The sequence below is a fragment of the Tamandua tetradactyla genome, chromosome 9, assembly GCF_023851605.1.
Source record: "Tamandua tetradactyla isolate mTamTet1 chromosome 9, mTamTet1.pri, whole genome shotgun sequence".
Lineage (NCBI taxonomy): Eukaryota > Metazoa > Chordata > Mammalia > Pilosa > Myrmecophagidae > Tamandua > Tamandua tetradactyla.
The window spans coordinates 49,057,546-49,079,713 of record NC_135335.1 but is presented as its reverse complement, the minus strand read 5'-3'; the positions used below and the strand labels follow the sequence as shown (position 1 = coordinate 49,079,713).

General features: G+C 48.4%; 1 protein-coding gene across 3 annotated transcripts in view; it reads left to right on the top strand.

Moving 5' to 3' along the window:
• Positions 1-18,495, top strand: part of PDCD6 (programmed cell death 6) — a 29,666-nt gene extending 11,171 nt beyond the window's left edge. The window contains exons 4-6 of one of the 3 annotated variants that reach the window (XM_077116779.1): positions 677-829; positions 12,061-12,170; positions 18,027-18,495. In XM_077116779.1, the coding sequence (XP_076972894.1) occupies positions 677-829; positions 12,061-12,170; positions 18,027-18,125 (362 nt within the window). In that variant the 3' untranslated portion in view covers positions 18,126-18,495. Of the gene's footprint in view, positions 1-676; positions 836-12,060; positions 12,171-18,026 lie in introns of all 3 variants that reach the window. The other 2 variants (XM_077116781.1, XM_077116780.1) reach the window with 2 other exon arrangements.
• The last annotated feature ends 3,673 nt before the right edge of the window (positions 18,496-22,168 follow it).

Genomic DNA, 22,168 nt, shown 5'->3' with positions numbered 1-22,168 from the left:
TTTTATCTTAAAAGGTCAAAAACTAATAAGAGGGCGTTGCAGTGGTGGCTCAGTGGCAGAATTCTCGCCTGTCCATGCAAAAAAACCACAAAGTTAGTAAGATGGTCTGACTAGGGCCTTTTTTTTAAAATCATGCAACTAGACTTCCCTGTACTTGAGGCTCCTGACCCTTCCTTGGTAGATGAGGGTTCCCTGGGAACACACGAGAGGGGCACTGGGGTGGGTTACGACTGTGTTTTGGGGTCCAGAATTTATGCCCTGAGAGAGCTGGAGGGGACGTCCCCTCAGTTTCTCTTCACCTCAGTTTCTCCTGTTGTGGAGCAAGGACCACATGTGTATGTGCTTTTGGAGAACCTGCTCCTGTGTTAAGTTCTGTTTCTGGGCCTGCCAGCATGTTTTGCACTTTCCTTTGCATGGTCTCCCAGCATTGTTTAGGGTCTCCATCCCGCTGCAGGCAAAAGTCACAAGCCTTTTGGGAATCTAACTCCAGTGCAGCTCATAAACTTGTATCAGCTGATGTTTTTCCGTTAGTGATTAGCGGACGGGGTCCTTGCAGGGTTCCTCAGGGAACCCAAGGTCTGCTGGGGGAGCTTTGAAGCGACTGCTGTAACTGCATCTCCGGCTACTTGAAGGATTTGAATTTGACAGGCACTTCCTGTGTTCTTTCTTGTCTCAGCCATGTTTGACCGAGAGAACAAGGCTGGCGTGAACTTCAGCGAGTTCACAGGCGTCTGGAAGTACATCACAGACTGGCAGAACGTCTTCCGCACCTATGACAGGGATAATTCTGGGATGATTGACAAAAACGAGCTCAAGCAAGCACTCTCAGGTTTTGGTAATTCACTTATCTTGATTGCATAGCATATTTCATTTTGGAACCTAGGTATGATTGAACTTTTTTTTTTTTTACTTCGCTCAGCTTACTGCTTTTTTTTTTTTAAACCTAGTTCATATAAATTTTTTGTTTATATCATTCAGGCTTATATTTTAATACAAATATTTATATCATGAGGCATATATTTGATATGAAAATGTTATGTAGATTTTCATCCAAAATGAGATAGGGACTATGCAAAGCTCATCTTCTGTCAAGTGGAATGATGTCATGAACAAAAGTGAGAATGTGGGATTTCAAACTCTATAAAGCAAGTAAGTGAAAAAAAAATTTTGGACGCTAGCTTATATTTCATATAAAATATTTATATTGAAAAGATGATAAAATAGCCGTAAAAAGAGATTCTGTAAATTATCCAGTCTAACCTTTGGTCAGTAAAAATCCTACGACTCAAATACAGAGTTCCAAAGTAGGAATGTGTTCTCTCCCATTCTCAAGTGAGTGTGAGCCATGTGTGTGTTTGGATTCATGCATGCTGTGTAATGGTATGTGCTTGTTTATATAGTACCTTTCCAGACTGAATTAAAGCACTCTTCTAATGTTATTCTTGGGTTTGAGAGGATGGGAAGCAGTGTAATTTTTATATACAAAGGAAACCGGAAACGTTTGGGGGCCAGTCCATGTCTTCTGAGTAGTTACGCCAAGATTGCAGTTTGGAATGGTTTTACCCAGGGCCAGTCTAGTCTTACCTTATATGTTGTGCTTAAAAAAAGCTGCTTGCAATTGCCTTCTAGAAAAAAATACAGATTTTCATTTAATAGATTCTACATATTTTGAAGTTTTAAGTTAATAAAAACTACATTGTACTTTTGGCAACTAAAGTGGCTTATATCCTTTTTTTCCCCTGCATGTACTTTGTAGCTGTCTCCTCCATTTCTCTTTCCTTTTTTGTCTTAAGACCTTGTGCCCAGGATCCGTTAGAGGTGCTGACATCCCACAGGGAATTGTGCTCTGAGCTACCCAGGACGGGTCCAGGATTGGGGCAGGAGCTTTGACCGCATGCTGCCTGACCAGGAACTCGGATTGCAGCCAGCCTCTCTGCCCTGAAGGGGAGGAAAGGTGTTCTAGTTTGCTAGCTGCCGGAATGCAACACACCAGAGACGGATTGGCTTTTAATGAAAGGGGATTTATTCTGTTGGTTCTTCAGAGGAAAGGCAGCTAACTTTCCACTGAGGTTCTTTCTTACGTGGAAGGCACAAGATGGTCTCTGCTGGTCTTCTCTCCAGGCCCCTGGGTTCCAACAACTTTCCCCGGGGTGACTTCTTTCTGCATCTCTAAAGGCCTGGGTTGAGCTGCTAGTGCCTGAGATGAGGAATGCCGAGCTGATAGGCTGTGCTACATTGCATTCTCTCATTTAAGCACCAGCCAATTAAGTCAAACGTCACTCATTGCAGCAGACACGCCTCCTAGCTGACTGCAGATGTAATTAGCAACAAATGAGGTTCACGTACCATTGGCTTATGTCCGCAGCAACAAAACTAGGTATGCTCACCTGGTCAAGTTGACAACTGAATCTAACTAACACAAAAGGCTAGAAAGGAGACCTCCTTGACAGAGAGTGGGCTTTGGGCCGCAGAAGCAACGCATACAGCAGAGCTGGCGCTGTGCGCTTGAGGCGGTAATAAATGGCTCCTGTAGGCCATTCTAGACAAGCCACAGCTGCGTCACAGGCTGCCATCACCTCCTAAACTGGCTGGGCCCTAGAACCCTCGTTTTACTCAATACCGATGGCCTTTGGGCTTGAAATTCCCTGGAAAATGTTGAATATGGACAGCTCTCCCCAGACGCCCCCGCCCTCATGGCCACAGCTGCAGGACCTGCATTGGTGTCCACTGCCCGAAATGCCCTCTGGCTTCCCAAGGTTTTTCTCTAGAAAGTAAATATTGTAGAATTTCTTTGGTTATTTTAAACATTATTTTAAATTTTTCCCATGTTTGTTTTTGTTTCTTACCTCTAGTAATGGGAAATAAACCTTAGTGGAGCAGTGAGGTTTTCCAGTGCTGTTTCCTGTTGCTTCCTATGAAACGGAGCTTGAAGGATATTAAGGAATGATGAGAAAGAAAGAATGAAAGATAGACACAGATGGGTTCAGGGGGTCTGAAACTCAGCAATAACAGACCAGAGACATCAGACAACTTTATTCTTAACTGGTTCCTGCTTATATACTGCAGGGTTCAGGTGACAAAGAGTATGCATGCACCTGGTGAGAATACAGAGTGCTTACTTAAGATGAACACAAAGAACCTGGGGCTAAGACAAAACAAACACTCTCTCTCCCAGACTGTTCTCCATTAAGCAAATAACTGTCTCCTCAATTCTTGCCGCCACTTTTAACGCTTAACGCCAGCTGCTCCCAACACATTTTGCAGGTCTTGTTTTAACCCTTGGCTCCTACAGTTACTCATCATTTTCTCTGAAAAGGATCATGATCCTTTTTGCATGATCTTATGATCCTTTGATCTTATGATCTTATGATCCTTTTTGCATAATTATTTTGGAAGTAAATGTTTGCGAAGTATACCTCAGATATAAAAATTCCTATTCAGTTTTGACTCCCGAGAACACATAACATGCCCACTGGCTCCGTAAAGGACTCCCTAGCGCAGCCCCGCACGCTCCCTGCCAGGAATCACCAACATGGCCATGCTGTTGAATTATATAAGTCATTCTTTTATGTATATATAATTTTTTAAAATTGCGGTAGAGTATATATCATATAAAAATCATTTTGGACATTTTAAGTGGACAAGTCTTTTGACATTAAGTACATTGATAGCATAGCTCACCAGCATCCATCTCCAGACTGTCTTTATCACCCTAAAATCCACTTCACACAACACTGGTAACTTCAGGGTCCATCCGCTCCCCGCTGTGATGCATACCAGCCCTTCACGTCCTGCTACGGCTGGATAAATTCCACAGTGTGCACGTGCATGGCTCTGTTTATCCGGTCAGCTGTTGGATCACTCTGGTTGCTTCCGCCTTTCAGCAGTAGTGAATGATACTGCCATGAACCTCGCCTGTGGGAGTCTCATTGCCTCTAGACGTGCAGGTGTGTAGTAGTGAATGATACTGCGAATGATACTTTCGGCAGTGGTGAATGATACTGCGATGAACCTCGCCTGTGGAAGTCTCATTGCATCTAGATGGGCAGGTGTGGAGTAGTGAATGATACTGCGAATGATACTTTGGGCAGTAGTGAACGATACTGCGATGAACCTTGCCTGTGGGAGTCTCATTGCCTCTAGACATGCACCTGGGACTGGGCTTGCCAGGCTCTTCTGCGGGACCGCCACGCTCTTGCTGCCGGCACCCCAGCGGTGCTGTTTTCTGTCATCCTCGCCAATGCTTGTTTTCAGCTTCTCTAACAGCCATCCTAGAGGAGTGGTATCTTTTTTGTAGTTTTAATTTGCATTTCTCTTAATGGCTGATGATGTTGAGCACCTTTTCATAGGCTGATCAGTTACTATCTTGTTTGAAGAAGTGGTGTTCAAATCCTTGGCCCATGTGTAAATTGGGTTGTTCATCTTTTTGCTGTTGTTGAGCTGTAGTTCTTTATGTAGTGTGGATATTACACCCTTACATGATGTCCACATATTTCCTCCCATTCTGTAGGCTGTTTTTTTTTTTTAATGTTTTTGATAACATCCTTGGACGTACCAAAGTCAGAAGTTTTTAATTTTGATGAAGTACATTTCATCTGTTTTTTATTTTGTTGCTTGTGCTTTTGGTGTAAAACCTAAAAATCCACTGCCTACTGCAATATCCTGAAGAGATTGCCTGTTTTCTTGTAAGAATGTTATATAGTGTTAGCTCTTAAATTTAGGTCTGATCCATTTTGAATTAATTTTGTATATAGTGAGAAGTAAAGCTCCACAGTCACTTTTTTGTGGGGGGAATTTCTGTTTTCCCAGCACCATTTTTTTAAGAACTGTACTTTCCCTGTTGAATGGCTTTGCACCCTTGTTGATAATCAGTTGGCCATAGATTGTGGTTCTAACTCTGGACTCTCAGTTTTCTTCCATTGATCTATATGTATATCTTTTTGCCAGCACCAGACTGTTTTAATTACTGTAACTTTGTAGTAAGTTTTGATATCAGGAAGTGTGAGTCTTCTAACTTTGTTCGTCTTTTAAGGTTGTTTTGGCTGTTTGGGACCGCTTTCAGTTCGAATCAAATTTGAGGATCAACTTTTCCATTTCTGCAAAAAAGTTTGCCAGACTTTTCTTAAGGATTGCATTGCATTTATAAATTGCCTTAGGCAGTACAGACACCTTAACAATACTCAGTTCTCCAATCCATGAACATGGGTGTCTTTCCATTTATTTATTATTGAAATTCTTTCAGCATTGTTTTTGTTGTTTTCAGTGTGTAAGTCTTTCATCTCCTTGGTTAAATTTATTCCCAGGTATTTTGTTCTTGATGCTATTGAATATAGAATCGTTTCTTGATTTCCTTTCAGATTATGTATCACTGGTGAATTGGAACCTGCTGACTTCTGTGTTTTTATCTTATGTCCTACAGCATTGCTGAACTCGTTTATTAGTCTAGTAGCTTTCTTGTGGTTCTTTGGGATTTTCTGTGTATAGGATAATGTCATCTGTGTATTGGGATACTTTACCTTATTTCTCTTCAGTTTGGATGCCTTTTAGTCCCTTCTTTCACCTGCCTGCTCTGGCTAGGGCATCCAGCATAGTGGTGAATGACGGTGGTGACAGTGGGCGTTCTTGTCTTGTTCCTGGTCTTGGGGGAAAGCTTTCAGTCTTTCACTGTTGAGTATAATATTTGCCATGAGTTTTGCATAAATGCCCTTTGTCATGTTGAGGAAGTTCTATCTACTCCAGTTTTCTTTGGGTTTTTTGTTTGTTTGCATGGGCAGGCACTGGTACTCGAACCCAGGTCTCCGGCATGGCAGGCTAGAACTCTGCCTGCTGAGCCACCATGGCACACCCCCAGGATGCTTTTTAAATTACTGACGTGTTATAGGTCTAATGAGATTTTTTATTTCTTTTTGCATCATATTAGTCCATTTGTATGTTTCGAGAAAATCTGTCCATTTCATCCAGGTTTTCTAATTTGTGGGTATATAATTGTTTGTGGTGCCCTTTTACGATCCTCTTTGTTTCTGTAAGGTTGTCACTGTTCCGACTGCCATTCCTGATTTTAATTAGTTGTGTCCTCTCGCAATCTGGCTTAAGGGTGTCAGTTTTATTGATACTTTCAAAAACCCTTTTTGGTTTTGTTGATAGTCTCAGTTTTTCCCTTTTCTATTTTGTTTATCTCTGCTCCAATCTTTACTATTTCTTTCCTTCTGCTAATTTCAGGTTCAGTATTGATTTGTGATCTTTTTTAATGTAGGCTTGTAGAACTGTAAATGTCTGTCTGAGCACTGCCTTTGCTGAATCCCGTAAGTTTTGGTATGTTTTGTCTTCATTTTCATCTGTGTAAAAATATTTTCTAATTTCCCTTGTGATTTCTTTGACCCATTGATTGATAACGTATTATTTCATTTCCACGTATTTGTAAATTTTACAGATTTCTTCCTGTTACTGGTTTCTAGCTTTATTCCATTGTGGTCCAAGAAGATACTTTGTATAACTCAAATTTAGTAAGGTTTGATTTGTGGCATAACAAATGGCCTATCCTGGGAGATATTCCATGTCTGCTTGAGAGGAGGGTGTGCTCTACGGCTGTTCTGTGTGTTCATTAGGTCCACTTGGTGAATAGTGCTGACCAGTTCTTGGTTTCCTCGTTGATCTTCTACTTATATGCTCTGTCAGTTATTGAAAGTAGTGTTTGCAATCGCCAACTATTATTGTAGAACTTAAAATATTATTCACTACAATTCTGTCAATTTTTGCTTCATTTATTTTGGGGCTGTATTGTAAGGTGCATGCATGTTCGTAATCATTGTATTTTCTTGGTGTTTAAACCTTTATCAATATATAATATCCTTCTTTGTCTCTTGTAACCTTTTTTGATTTAGAGTCTGTTTTCTAAGACATAATATAGCCTCTCTGGATTGCTTTTGATGACTATTTTTGTGGAACATACTTTTCTACCCTTTTGCTCTCAATCTCTTTGTGTGATTATGCAAGTCAGTTTCTTGTAGACAGTGTATAGATGAATCTCGCATTTTCATCCAGTCTACCAATCTCTGCCTTTTAATTGTAGAATTTAGTCTATTGGCATTTGAAGGTAACAACTGAGATGGAAGGATTTATTTCTGCCATTTAGCTGTTTCTGTCTTGTATGTTTTTTGTTCTCAAATACTCTATTACTGCCTTTTCTTGTATTTAGTTGCTCTTTTGTAGTGAACCATTTTGATTCCCCTCTTCTTTCCTTTTCTCTGTATTTCTTAGCTATTTCCTTAGTGATTGCCTTTGTACTTATTAACGTCTTAAAACTAATAGCAATCTAGTTCAACTCATACCAACCTAGCTTCAATAGAATACAAACTCTCTCCTCTTAGATATCTCTGTTCCATCTTTCTTGTCTCAGATTACATCTTTATATATCACCCATTAACGTGATTTTCAGTATAATTTTACATCTTTGCCTGTTAAGTCATATAGGGCAGCAGAGGTGTTAGAAACAGAAGTGTGACAATAGAGGTTTCTGTATTGCCTGTGTGGTTATTTTTATCAGGGGTCTTATTTCTTCTTGTGACTTCTATCCTACACTCTCTGCCTCATGGCCCTTTGTTTCAGCCTGAAGGACTTCCTTTCTAGCTCTTGCAGCCCAGGTCATCTGGTCCTGAACCTTCCAGGTTTAGTTTATCTGTAAATGTCTTAATTTCTCATTCAGTTGGAAAGGTGATTTTGTCAGACATAGAATTCTTGGCTGACAGATTTTTTCTCTGAGGATCCCAGTGCCTCCTGGCTGCCATGGCTTGGGTAAGAAATTCTGTGTTCGTCTTATTGGGGATGCCTTGTATGAAAAGTTGCTTCTCTCTTGCTACTGTCAAAATCCTTTGGATTTAGAGTTTTTTATATACAGTCTCTTGGTGTTGGTCTCTTCGAGAATCTGTCATGGTTGGAGTTCATTGAGTTTCCTGGATGTGTATATTCATGTCTTTCATGAGGTTTGGAAAGTTTGGGGCCATTACTTCCGTAAATACTTTCCTGCCCATCCCTCTCCAACAGTGCACATGTTGGTATAATTGACAAGTGCCCACAGGTCCCTCAGGCTCTCTTCATTTTTCTTTTCTGCTTCTTACTGCATGATTTCTGTGGTCTTATCTTCAAGTTTGCTGATCCTTCTGCTTCAAATCTGCTGTTGAATCCATCTGATGAGTTTTTCCTTTCAATTACTGTATTTTGCAGCTCCACAATTTCTCTTTGGTTCCTTTTATAATTTCTGTCTCTTTGTTTTGTTCAGACATGTTTTGCCAGTTTCCAGTGTGGATTCCTTTAATTCACTGATGTATTTAAGACAGTTGATTTAAAGTCTTTGACTAACTGATTCAATGTTTGAGCTTCCTCAGGGCTGATTTTGGACACATACTTAACTTTTTCCTCTAATTTAAGAATTGAGAACTGGACATTCAGGGTATTGTGTTTTTAAACTCAGAATCTAATTCTGCTCCAGAAAAGTCCTGCCTCTTTTAGAATCATGTGTTATTTCCTGTGTGGGGTTGGAGCAGTGGTTGTCTTTGGAACTGGACCCCCAGCGTCTGAAGTAGCCAATCAGAAGCACTGATCAATGGTCAGACCCTGGATTTAGGAGGACTGGGTCTTCATTGTCTGCTCAGGCACTGGGGGACTGGGCTGCAGGGCCCACTGCGGCCCATCATCGCCTCTGGGGTGTGGAGTGGTGGTCCCTGCACGGGGGATGAAATTCACCTGCATTTGCTGCAGTTGATGCACATTCTCCGGCTCTTCCTGGGTGCTGTCCCGGGTCCTGAGGCAGGTGCTGCTGCAGTTCCTGTGGGCTGAGCACTTCATTTGATGAAAGGACTGAATCCTGGAGCTTCTCACCATCTGCTGCTTAGTTCATGGTTTTTGTTTTTGTTTTTTTTTTTGCATGGGCAGGCACCAGGAATTAAACCCGAGTCTCTGGCATGACAGGCAAGAACTCTGCCTGCTGAGCCACTGCCGCCCACCCCATCCGTGCATTTTTAAAACATTTATTATTGAACTTCTCTGTGCCAGGTACAGAGCACCAGGAAATAAAATGTTTTGCTGTCATTTTAGGGGGGGGAAACAGTTTGATTAATGGAAGTTTAATTTGCATTCAGTTTAATTTACATTTAATTCCATACCAAGGCAGTCGAGGTATGGAACATTTCCCTCCCTCCACCCCAGCCTGCCCACCAGCAGGCACTGACAGTTAGTGTGGAAAGGCGCAATGAACTACCATTTGCTGGACACCCACACTCAATTACCTGTCTTCTTGTTACATTTGCTTGATGCCACTTTTTATTGCTGAAGCACGTTAGAGCGATTCCAGGGCCTTCTCCCAGCATGCTCCGTTCTGTATCTCTACAGCAGGCACTTAGGAGGTCTGTGTTGTTAATTCGTCATGAAAATTAATGATAATTCCTGGCATCATCGCAGATCCTGCCCTCTCAGAGTTTTGTTTCAGCAGTGTCGTTTTATGACAGTTTTGCCTGAATTAGGACCTAAGCGAGGTCCGAGAACAGTTGCCGGCTCTCCTGCCTGTTACTTCCGAGAACAGTTGCCGGCTCTCCTGCCTGTTACTGCCATAGGCTTGCTGAAGAGCACAGTCCCACTTGGCCAGTTTGTCTGCCTGTCTCTGTGCGAGTCACAGGTCTCTTCCTGTGCTCATATTTTCTGAGGTGCTTGATTGATGTCCAGCTCTTTCAGAGGTGTGCCATGGCTTCACAGGATGTCATGTCAGCTGTCCTGGTGGCTGTGGAGTGTCCTGGTGGCCGATGGAGTGTCCACCATCCAGCTCTTCCTTCCATTGGCGCCCTGCCTGACTGCCCTGCTGGCTGCACAGGGTTGGGCCCTGAAGCCACCAGGCCAGGCTTTCTTGTCACCTTCAAGTACAGATGCCCGGGGAGGGGGCATCCGTGCATCTTCTTGTGCCCAGTTTCCAAGTGAGGTGTCGACACCCTCGCAACCACTGAGGTACAGGTGCCCTGGGAGAAGCAGGCTGTGCCACCTTGGGGGTAGGCCTAGGAGTGCTGGGGCATGCTGGCTCCACGGGAGCCTTTGCCCTGGGTCTCGCTGGAACCCTGAAATCACCCTGGGATGTGGGCTGTGGTGCTCCTTTGTCAAAGAGAAAACCGGGCTGAGAAGGTGACAGAGCCCCCATGCCCCGAGGCTGTGTTCTTGGCTGGCTCTTGGAGAAGAGCAGGCAGGTGGCTTGGTGTGTGTGAGCCATGCTGTGGGGCTGGGTGGAGGTCTCAGCACACAGAAGGGTGGTCTGCTTGCAGGTGCAGCAGGCAGCAGCAGAGAGAAGAGCAAGGCGGAGAGAGAGGAGCGTCGCTGCACCTCTGTGCCCTCTGCATGCTCAGGGCGCCTGTACTCACTATTGGAAGGTGTTGAATTTTTACCTGGCTATTCTTTAGGGGAAATCCTAGAGAGCAGGTTGCTCCCAGATTAACATCCTTTTTATAGTTACTTTGTTTCATAATTCTTTCCTGTAGTCTTTGTGTTCTGTTTTTGCTTGTTCTTCTACAATAACATTAATGACTTGGGAAATTGGAAATTAGATACAGAGGCAGTAGGAACTGCTTCCATTGTCATATGGATTATCTGTGTCACCGTTTTGTCTGTTCTCCAGGCAGGGCCTAGACAGGTGCCCAGTAAGGGGGAGCAGCTCTGGGCCCCCAGGTTCTGGGACCTCTGCCTGCCTCACGTGCCCCCCTCCTCACCTGGCTCAGTGGTGCCCCCTCAGCTGTGTCTGGGAACTGAGTTGTAACCACGCTGACACCCCGGGGGCTCCCCAGCTGGGGCGCTCTGAGCCCTCCCGCGCGTAGGTCCTGCATGTGAGGGGACTGAGACTAATGCGTTGGAGAAGGGGCACCTCTCCCCGGCCCAGCTTCTCCTCACTCAGGTGGGGGCCTGGAGGGACTCCTGCAGCAAACGCTTAGGAGACTCCCCTAAATTTGAGCCATAGGGTTGGGGGTCCAGTGCTTTAGGCTCTCTGGAAGGTACTTTATAAACATTTGCATGTTTACATCTTTATCAGTAAAGTGGTTAAGCATTTGTACAGGTAATTAACTGTGAAATTCACCCAGACAGTAGGTATATACATCCTTGCAAAGATTCCTGCAAGACTGAAAACCAGTAAAACTATTTTGGCACCTGGATCTTGTCTCCTGAATAAGTAAGAATACCCGGTAACGGCAGGCAGTGGGCCTGAGAGGGTGGAGGGGAAGGGCACTGCCAGGTCTTGGTTTTGGGCAGCTGCGGCACTCAGCAGGCCTGGGAGGGCGTCTGGGCCCAGCCCTGGGCCCCCAGCAGCTGCCAGGCTGGGAGAAGCTCCCTGGCTGGGGACCTTCTAGGCAGGATCTGGTGTGCTGAAAACAGAATTAGTGACTTTTTGCAGTCACAGTGTGATGAGGCCAGCTCACCCCTGTATTAGTGATTTCAGAGAGGCCCCAACATATGTGTGGGGGGGGGGGTTCTCCTTTGGTTGAGCTCCTATTTCCTCAAGTTTGCATTTTATTTAATTGTACGGTTCCTGTGATATTTTCTTATCTTTCAAAGCACTTTCCAGTACAGGGTGTCCCAGGGGAACCAAGTTATTTGGAGCCTTCATGTCTGTATTAGTAAACATAACAAAATTCATCAGCAAAGGGCTTTTTAAAATTAACTCTACTGAATTCAAGAAATTAAACCTGGGTATCCTGTGGGATTGTGGTTTTTGCGGGTACTATGTAATGATCGTGGTCAAGGAATCTGAGGATGTGTAAAGCGACACGGGATGGCTTCTGCTTTCCTCGCCATCCTTACAGGAAGGTGGCTGGACTTACCGGGTCACCTCACAGGGCTGGAAATAGAGATGCCTTCAGACTGATTTGTGAAGAAAACTTGCCTTTGTCTCTCAGAGTACATTTTAATGAATTTGCACATCTTGTTTCCCACCTAGCTCTGTATTGTTTGCTATAAGCTTTTATGAAAGACTTGTGGGGTCTTTAAGAGGGAAAAGATCGGAGATGGTTGCAAATTTTCTGATTTTCTTTCTTCAAGGGTACCGGCTCTCTGACCAGTTTCACGATATCCTTATTCGAAAATTTGACCGACAAGGAAGGGGGCAAATAGCCTTCGATGACTTCATTCAAGGCTGCATCGTCTTGCAGGTAGCTGAGGGGCTGGGTTGGATTTACAGGGAGCTGCCAGAATGGACACAAGAGCTTGGTCTTGACATTTGGGGGGAAGAAAGGAGAAGTATCATTTTGGAATTTGTGACTTTAGAATCATGCGTGGATAAACTTAGTTTCTGGAACTTATAAAAGGTCTCGTCTTCAGAGGAGTAACTGTTTAGTGCTCTTAAATGAAGGTGCACGCAATCATTTTTGGTCCCCTTGGAAATACTATAGAGCAGTCCAGTTGGGAGAGGTGAGTTTTTAGTACCCAGCAGGTTATTGCCATATATACCATGTCCTATTGTATGTTTACAAACATTGTGTGCTCTGAGAAGACGTGTGAATTTTCCCTTGTGATCATGTGTTTTAGGGTTCTCTAGAGAAACAGAATCAACAGGAAACACTCGCAAATATAAAATTTATAAAAGTGTCTGACGTGACCACAGGAACACAGAGTCCAAAATCTACAGGGCAGGCTGTGAAGCCAACAATTCTGATAGAGGGTCTGGGTGAACTCCACACGAGAGGCTTGCCAGCCAAAGCAGGAAGAGAGCCCGTCTCTTCTGAATCCTCCTTAAAAGGCTTCCAGTGATTAGATTAAGCATCTCTCATTGCAGAAGACACCCCCCCCTTGACTGATTACAAATGGAATCAGCTGTGGATACAGCTGATGTGATCATGATTTAATTCTATGAAATGCCCTCATTGCAACTGACAGGCCAACACTTGCCCAACCAGACAAACAGGTACCACCACTTGACCAAGTGGACACATGAAGCTGACCACGACAGCATGTAAGGGAGGGAGGGAGGGAGGTCAGGGAAATCTTCTCTGTAACCGGCCGTGAGTTAAGAGAGCTAACCCTAACCGTTGTGCTGATGGCATGTGGTTTCGGTGGGGCCTCCAGCCAGTCCCGGTCTTCCCAGCCAGGCCCCATGCTGGGGTCTGCCTGACACACCGAGCTCTACCAGCTGCAGAGGCACGGAAAGCTGCAGTGCGCGGGGTCTGCCCCAGCTGCTACCACAGCATGACCTACTTCTGGTTCTAGGAGATGCCTGGCTCTTAGAAAGGAAGTTGATTTTTAATCTCTTACATATCTTTAAAAATTTTTATTGTGACAAATTTCAAGTAAAAACAACAGTGGAATGAACAGTGTATTGTACTCATGCCCTTCGCTCAAATTTAACACTTCTTAACTCATGGTCAGTTACATAGAACACTCCCATGCCCTCCCCTCCTTTCCCTTAATTATGACACAGATTCCATTTTGTCGAAAGCAAGTGTTCCCACAAATGTTCCAGCAGCGTATGTCTTGAAGTGATAAGTCCTTGAGGTTTGACTCCAAGTGAAAGTCACACCTTGTCAGCTTTGGACTCCATTGAAATAGGTGCACAAAATGAGTTTTTTAAAACTGATCTGTCATTTTGGAAAATAGTCTCCGTTTTTTTGTGTTTTCACTCGAGATGATAACGCACGTTGTTTCCCTGACTTGGCCTGCTGAGTGGTAGCACGGCCCAGTTTCCTGACACTGAGTCTGACCCGCTGCCCACCCTTGCTCACGCCCCTTGCCGCCGCCCCCCACCAGTCCTGTCCCCTGCCACCACCACCACCCCGCCTCTGCCCTGGCAGGTTGTGTAGCAGGTCCAGGAGGCTGGACCAAGAGCCGCTGTCCAAGGGCCTTTGGTTTGGGAAGTTCCCAGATGCAGTAGAGCATCTGCCACACGGCCGTGCGTCCTTCCGCCTGTTCGTGGGTGAGGGCTGCTGTTGGAAGAAGATGGGCGTGGTTGGTGGTGGCCTCTGCTCGTTCATCATCTTCAGCAGGGGCCAGCTCCCAGAGGTGCGAGTGCCACTGTGTCTGAGAGTGGGTGGCACCGTGAGAGTTGGTTCCATGGGACCCTGATGGGCAGGAAGCCTGTGATCGCCTGAGGCTGCTCTCCTGCCTGCACTGAGGGTCCTCCGTCCACAGCACCAATGCTTTATTTAGGACATACCCCAGAACAGTGGACTCCGGAAGCCGAGCATTTCTGTCCCAACATGCCCATCGTCCCTGTTGGAATCAAGAAAGATCTTGGGAACATGAGAACACAAGGTGGGGGTCAGCCAGGACAGGGCGTGGCACACAGGTTGGGTACTTTGGGGTACCGGGAGTGTTCAGCAAAGATGATGGAGGGAGGGAGGTTTTTGAAATGGCCACAAGAGTGTCTCTGCAAGCCAGATGTGGGAAGAAAATACCTGGATATTCAGGGATACATCTTCTGGCCCAGACCCCCGTGCTACAGTCTGCTGGAGCGGCTGTCTGGGGTTACCTGAAAGCACCCAGGACACAGGCTTCCCGTGTGGGTCAGGGAACATGGTCACCAAGTTCCCAGCCAGCTGCGATGCACCCTTGTGCCTTCTTTACTCAGGGTGACGATGTTCGATGTTCAGGTGCCTCTCTGGAGGTGACAGCCTTCTCAGAGAGGTATGGTTGAAGTCCCTTTGCCTCCATGGCCGGTGCAAACTAATGAATCCATAGCAGCCAGAAGAGCCCACCTGCTCTAAGAGAGTAGAAAGGGGAATGTCAGAAAACTGCATTCTCCTTAGCCTCTTTGCTCAGCAGTATCTGCCCCAAAACAACGTCTGTGATCACCCGAATATTACCAGGCCACAAGAGCAAAGCCAGCCCGAGAAATGCTTGAAACCAAAGCTCTGGCACTACTGAGAGACTACAGCAGAAACACAGTCAAAGAACAAAGCCTGTGTGCCTCAGATCTCCAACACTTAGGAAGGACACAGTGAGCTGCCATGGGGCTCAGCCCAAGACCCTACCTGCTTGGGACAGCTCGTGCCCTTGATCCTGCTTCTCCTTCGACACTCAGCCCACCTGGACCAGAAACGCACACCTCTCTCTCAGGACACAGAGGTGTGCCGTGCGACTCATTCTAAAACTTTTTGTTCAATTCCTAAAAACAAATCTGGATGCCTTTTCTTATAAAACCTCTCTTCAAGTTCAGCCTTCCATGCAGTTCATTTTTGAAGTGCTATTTATTAATCTCAGTGTTTGATTACTGGCATTTTCATTTACCTATAATTTACCTGAGATTCCAAATCAAGTCGTTTTGCTGTCCATATGTGGAGCCAGCTGTGATGATGGTGGCATACAGCCTGTCAGGGCAAGGGACGCTGCCGCAGCCCACCAGCACTGGTCCAGGGAATCTCTTAGCTTCTTTCTTCTTTCTGGAAAGGGAAAAGCATGTTAACACCTGTGAATTAGGCTGTGATTGCGTTAGAACTGCGTTACAACCTGCCTGTCGTCTGTCAGCTGCACGGTGCTCTGGGAAGACACCATTTCATAGTGTCCTTCCTACACAGATTCCATGGCATAGCGTTGGGATGTCCAGCTGTCTTCAATGTGCTCAGCCAGAGACACCCGTGTCCGTGTAGCGCAGCAGCTACAGTTCTTGGTTCCACCATAGTTACCTTATGGTTGCTGTGTAATCAGTGAATCTGTGGTGGACCCCAGAAAAAACCTCTAATCCTCATTCAGTATGGCTGGGTGGGAGCTTTTTGGTTATTTCCATGGAGCTGTGATCTACCCAGTTGTGGGTGGGACCTGCTGATTAGGTGTTTCCATGGAGATGTGTCTCTGCTATTCCAGGTGGGGTTGCTTACTGGAGCCTTTTAAGAGGGAACCATTTAGGAAAAATCTTTAGAGCCACCTGAACCAACGGAGCCCACACAGTCAGAGACTTCTGGAGATGAAGAAAGAAAACATCCCTGCGGAAGCCATTGGAGAAGAAGCCTGGAGAGAGAAAGCTAGCAGACATTGCCACGTTCACCACGGGCTTTTGCAGTTGCAAGAGAAACCCTGAATATCATCAGCATTCTTGAACCGAGGTATCTTTCCTTGGGTGCCTTAATTTGGGCATTTTCACAGCCTTAGAACTGTAAACTTGCAACTTAATAAATTCTCTTTTTAAAAGTCTTTCTGTTTCAGGTGTATCACATTCTGGCAGCTAGCAAACTAAAACAGTATGTTTCCAAAGATGAACACATCCACCTCATACTAGTTGCTGAATTTCTGAATAATTTTTAATTTATTGTACTGATATTTATCAGCTCTGCAGAAAGTATATTTGAAAATAAAATCAGATGGAATATTCATTTAAAAAAATGTGTCTGTATTAGTTGGTCCTTCGTTCATCAGTGATTTGTCAGAGAGCCAAGTCTGCTAACATTTGAATATTCTTATCTCTGAAATGGAGAGAGCCCCTGCCCCATCTCTGCCTCACAGGGTTCCTCGTGAGATTGGATTACATTTTGCTGTGCTCTCTCACTTGAGAAAAAGATGCCATGTAAATATTTAGTTTTGTGCCGTGTCTCTGAATTGCTGTGAGGTCAGCAGATTTTCCTTTGAAATGATCAGTTATGAGGTGGATCTAACCCGTCTGGCTCTGCCTGAGGAAAGCTACTTTGCCTCTGGCTGCTGGGGCAGTGCAGGCTGAGCCCCACAAGAAGCACCCCCTCCTCTTCCCAGCTGCCCTGAGGGTGAGAACAGGACCCCCGGGGTACGGCCTGCTGGGGCTTAACATCCTCGGGACCCAGCCCTGTGTCTGCAGACACCCAGGCCTGACCCGGCCTCCAAGAAAGACCCTCAGCAGCAGGCTGGAGGGGGCAGTGATCAAAAGAAAAGTGAAATACCAGGCCTCAGGTAAAGAAATAGTCCTCAAAAGTGTTTTCCTTCATCTCTTTTTTTGCAAAAAGAAAAAGGCTTTTAGAAAATAGTTTTTTTTTTTAATTTTTTACTAAATAACGTGAGAACTTGTAGAAATCTTGGGGAAAAAAATTGAAGTATAAAGGAAGGAAAATACCCAGCATTCTTCAAGTCAGACCTGCTGCTGTGCGCGTGCTGTCAGCCCTGCTGGGTGTCTTGGCTTCCTGGCTGGCGAAGCAAGGCTCGCACGCTGGATGGGCTTCATCAACGGGGATTCGTTGGCTTGTGGTTCTGAGGCCTGGAGGAGCCCCAAGTCAAAGCATTCTCAAGATGTGCTCTCCTGGAAGCCTGGCCTCGGGCTGGCTGTGGTCCTGGGCCCCTTCATGGGGCTGTGTTTCTGGGTGCCTGGCCCCTGGACTCCACTGGCCTTCCCTCTGATGCCTTTGTAGGGGGAGAGATCCACCCGGAATTCTATCAGGCCACCCCCTAACTGAAGTCACCCCGTTTACCTTGAAGAGGCCTGCTCACAGTGGGTTCATGTCAGCAGGGATGGCTGAGTTTAAGAACATGCTTTTCTGGGGTGCACAGCTTGAGCATCCCCCATTCTCTCAGGACCTCTGCGTTCACCTCCCAGCGGGAGCTCCTGTGGCCTTGGTTGCGAGGAGCCTGCTTGGGGCGGAGTGGGCATGGAGCATCTGCTTCTGGTGGGCAGGGAACTGGGTGCTCTTGCCAGCTCCTCAGGGCACTGCTGGCCTGCAGGGTCCGCTTGCCGGGCCTTCATCTGTGGGTTGGTCCTCCTGGGAGTAGGTGCAGGGAGCCTGCCTATGCGCCTGGGATAGCTGTAGGGGAGGAGGTGCCCCAAGGGGTCCACCACGGCAGGAATCGTCCCAGACTGCAAGGGCTGTGGCCGGTGGTTGAGCTGGGTCTGCAGTCTGAACCACCAGCCTCTTGCCAGCTTCTTAAACTCTGACCCACCTCACCTGACCACAGAAAAACCCCACTTCTCCAGGGTGCCCCTGGGTGGGTGAACCTGCCTCCTGGGTATCAAATCACCCTGCGTCCCCCTGGGCTCTTCTCCACAGTCATTTCCCGCTGGGAGAGGCCGTGTCCTCTGTCCCATCAGCACCAAGGTCTGAATGACTTTTTCTCCTCCCCAGAGGTTGACAGACATATTCCGACGCTACGATACGGACCAGGACGGCTGGATCCAGGTGTCCTACGAGCAGTACCTGTCCATGGTGTTCAGCATTGTGTAGCCCCGGCCTGCGCGGAGGGGACTCGGAGGGAGGACCAGAGAGGTCCAAGCTTGGCCCTCACTCGATGGAGAGCACGGAACAGCGCCACGCTGCTTTTCCTTTCAACATGACTAAGGCTTAGGGACCTGACTGGACGGACATGTGTGGATAAGCTGATTAACACTTTTGCAGCCTTAACAATAGCTGTATCATTATTCAGATGCAAACATTTGCTTTGGTAATTAATTGTGCCATGAGGTAAATGGAAAAATGTTTCAGAAACTCTGCAGGAACAAAATGCATCATGTGCTTTTCTGATATCTCCAGTTCTATAGTGGAAACACTATTATTAGCCAATAGGAATTTAAAGTTATATGGAATTTGAACATAAGGCTTTTCATGTGCCTTCCTTTTCTAAAAAAAGGAATTTATTGTATTCATTTGAATATGCAATGTAAGCAGTAAATGATAAAGACTTGATTAACTTTCCCCTTTTCAAATTAAGAAGGTTGAAGAAATGTGCCGTGTCACAGGTTTGTCCCTGGCCTGCGCCTGGCGTGACGGCTGTGCTGGGCTCCCTGCGCCGAGTCTTGCCAGGCCAGGCACCCAGCGCAGACGCTGCTGTCACAGGAAGGGAAGAGATTCTATACAAATTGTCGGGGCCTGCAAATCTTGATTTTGCTTAGAAAGGTGTGAGTTTCTGTTTCTTGAAAGGAGGAAGCAACTATGTTTTGTTCATTACTTTTTTATGCCCCGTGATTGTTGTTCATTGGAATTTTTAAGGTGAAATTTCCAATCCTGAAAGTAGAACAAGTCAGGGTCTTGTGCTGCAGCCGCCATCCGGGGCTCCCCCACTCCCCTACATCTGTGCAGTGTTTGGAGATGAGTCCCCGCACGCGAGGGTCTTTGTTGGGCCATTTCTCAAGCTTGTTACCCCTTTTAGCGGACAATGGCTGAGCACTGCCCGGACGCTGCTGACTGTGGCCCCACTCTGCTCCTGTGCACGGCGCTTGGGTGAGCTGTCCCGGAGAGCTGCTGACCCTTCCCTCCAAGTCCACTCTGCTAGCCCAGCCCGTTGGCCACAGCCCCATGGCCTTCTTGCCCTGTCGGCCTCTCGGTTTTTGACCTTGTGGTTTTCTCTCCCCCTTCTGATGGGTGCAGTGGGTCAGTGGCCTTTCCCTCAGCACATAGAGGGGCACCCCCGGCCGTCTGCACCCCCCCCAAGTGGGGAGCCCTCCCGTGGCCCCTCCTTGCTCACATCCACTGCTACGTTCCCTGGACAGCCACTCTGTCCTCCTCACCCAGCTGGGTCCCCCGCGGCCTGTGTACCTGGGGAGGGGCAGGGGCACAGCCCTGAAGGAGGAGGAAAGCTACCCACCCGGGTCTGCCCTCGGAGGGCCCAGCCCCCGGGTCCCAGGGCTCTGCCGTGTGGACCTTCCTCTCAGTCTGCCATGCAGGGCCAGGCTGAGTCTCCCACGCCAACCAGGAGCCGCTTCTGCAGGTCTGGGGAGGTGGGGGTGGGCGACAAACCCTGGGAGGAAAGCAGGCAGCTGCCTGAAGAAAGTTGTTGGGGAGACACTTACCATCTGCAGCCTTGATGCGTCGGGTCGCTCTGTGCCTCTGGCTGCGTGGGAAAGGAGGAACACGTGCTGTATGTAGACTGATCCATGCAGTGCCTGATCCGCCAGTGTAGACCCTGACCTGCCAGTGTAGACCCTGACCTATGCAGTGCCTGACCTGCCAGTGTAGACCCCACCTCGAGCATCTGCTTGTTTGAACAGATCCCCACCTCATCTGAGCTGCGCATGGAAGCCATACTCCCGGCTCTGACCCCCAGCAGTGCCTTGTAGAGAAAGGTGACCGAGGGCTCCCGGCCTGCTCCACTCGAAGTCCACCTTGTTGGGTGGGGAGTCTCAGTTTCCTCTGCCTGAGGGAGGGTCAGGAGGCCAGTCCCCCTCTGCTGGGCATGGGGGAAGGGAGAGTGCCGCCGAGCTCCCTGGGGCTCCCTGCCCTGGTTCCTGTCACCTCTAATGCAGCCCCCACAAGCAGGGGCAGCTGCCCTGGGTCTGTGCCTGCATCCCTAACCCTCACACGGCCTCTGACAGGTGGGGTGTAGGAGCTGGGGGTGGGGGTACAGGAGCTGGGGCAGGGGTACAGGAGCTGGGTGGGGAAGACCCCATTGACCCCCAGTCCCCCTGTGGGCAAACCAGCACCTCACAGAGAACCCCAGGGTCCCGGGAAGTAGCTCCAGGTGCTGGCATTGGGAGGAGGGGGGCTGCCACCGTACTCGAGACCCCTGCTCAGACAGTTCCCAGGCCTGGGAGTAAAAGACCAAGAACATGGAAAGGAGGGAAGAAAAGTCAAGACTGTTAGAAGATGGCTCCATAAGGCTCAACTAACAGATTTGCCAGAGAAAAGACAGAGGAAATGGTAGAGAAGTTTTTTTTTAAAAAATGTTGTTCCCAGAAGTAAGGGGCATGAGTTTAATTTGGAAGGGTCACTGAGTGCCTGGCACAGTGGATGGAAAAAGGCCACATCACCAAGGAAAACCCAGCGACTAGGAGAGCGCAGGGGAAGGGATTGAGCCTGACTTTCCAGGTGTCAGGGGCGAAGTGAGCAGTGATAGGGTCAAAGAAAAGTAAGCAGGTGAACACGGACTTTCTAGTAGTCTGCACTCGCACAACAAAGAAACTGGTTGAAAATGTGGCCCTCCGGCCCCCCTTCACTCCCTCTCCCACCCCCCACCCCCCACTACTCCCCGCCTCCTCCTTCCCTCTGCCCTCACCCCCCAACTTCTGCAGCCACCAGGCCATGTCCTGGGCTTGGAAGGAATGAGGGAGACAAGTTTCTGCTACTGAAGACCCTGCACTGAGGGGGCAGGACCCCAAACGTCAGGTGGTGCTGAGGGGTGGGGGCTCCAGGCTGAGGCAGGAGAGGGGAGGTCAGGGAGCAGGGGGTGTGAGCAGCTCCAGGGCTCCGCGGCGGGGCGGGGAGTTCTCGGTGAGCTGCGGGAGCCGGCGGGTGCGAGATGTGGGGCGAGGCAGCCCACGCGCTTTCCCATTCCCGCGAAGGAGCCGCCGTCGGGACCCAGACCCCACGTCCTGACCCCACTCCACTTCTTACCAGCTGGGGGGCGGGCCCCACGGGATGAAAGCGGGAAGCTACGGAGTGCCCCGCACCTGGGTCCCACCTGGGCCTCAGCAGGGGCGGCGGCGCTCGAGGCGTTGGGTCCGCTTCCCCGAGGCTGGCGCCCGGGCAACCCCCCTCCACGCCCTGAACCCGCTGCCGCCCCACCGCCCCCACCCCACCCCCTGAAGGTCCCTGGGCCCCTGTGGGCCCCGCTGGAGGTGCTTAGGCCCCGGCCCAGGGCGTGGACCTCTAGCAGCCAGCGCCGCGCTGCTTCTCAGCCATCACTTTCCCCGGCGGCAGGAGGCGCCCGGGCAGCGCAAGGCCACAGCGCCCCTCAGCACCTCTCTGGCTTCCCCTCCTCGTCTGCACCTCCTCGTCCACCTCCCGCGGCCGGCTGGGGCGGTGCTCTGGGCAGTCTGACCTGCGGGGTGGGGAGGGTTGGGCAGCTGGGGCTCCAGCCCCTGGGCAGAGGCGCTCCCAGGAAGGGGTGGGGGCTGCCCAGGGCGAGGAGTCAGGAGGGGTGGTCCCGTGGAAGGTGAGCCGGGGCTCCACTTCGAATGAGGAGAGTGCAGGGGGGCTGGTCCTGCAGCCGGGGGGGGGGGGGGCTCGAGCACAGGCCGGAGACCACCCAGCTCTGCCTGCAGGAGGCTCTGGGTTTCTCATAACCACCCTCTAAAGTGGGCCACAGCGCCTCCGGGTTACAATCAAGAAACCGAGGCTGGATCCAGCCCTGTGCACCTGGGTCGGAGGAAGGACAGGAAGCACAACTGAGCAGAGGCTCCCAGGAAAGGAAGCAGCACAGCGCAGCCCTGGCCTGGAGAGGTCCAGGTATGTGGCTACAAGGGGCACGCCATGCAGACCTGGAACGAGGGCCACCCCAGTGGACCTGCACATGTCCCCTCTGTACCCAGCACCAGCACCCAGGCCTGGTATCC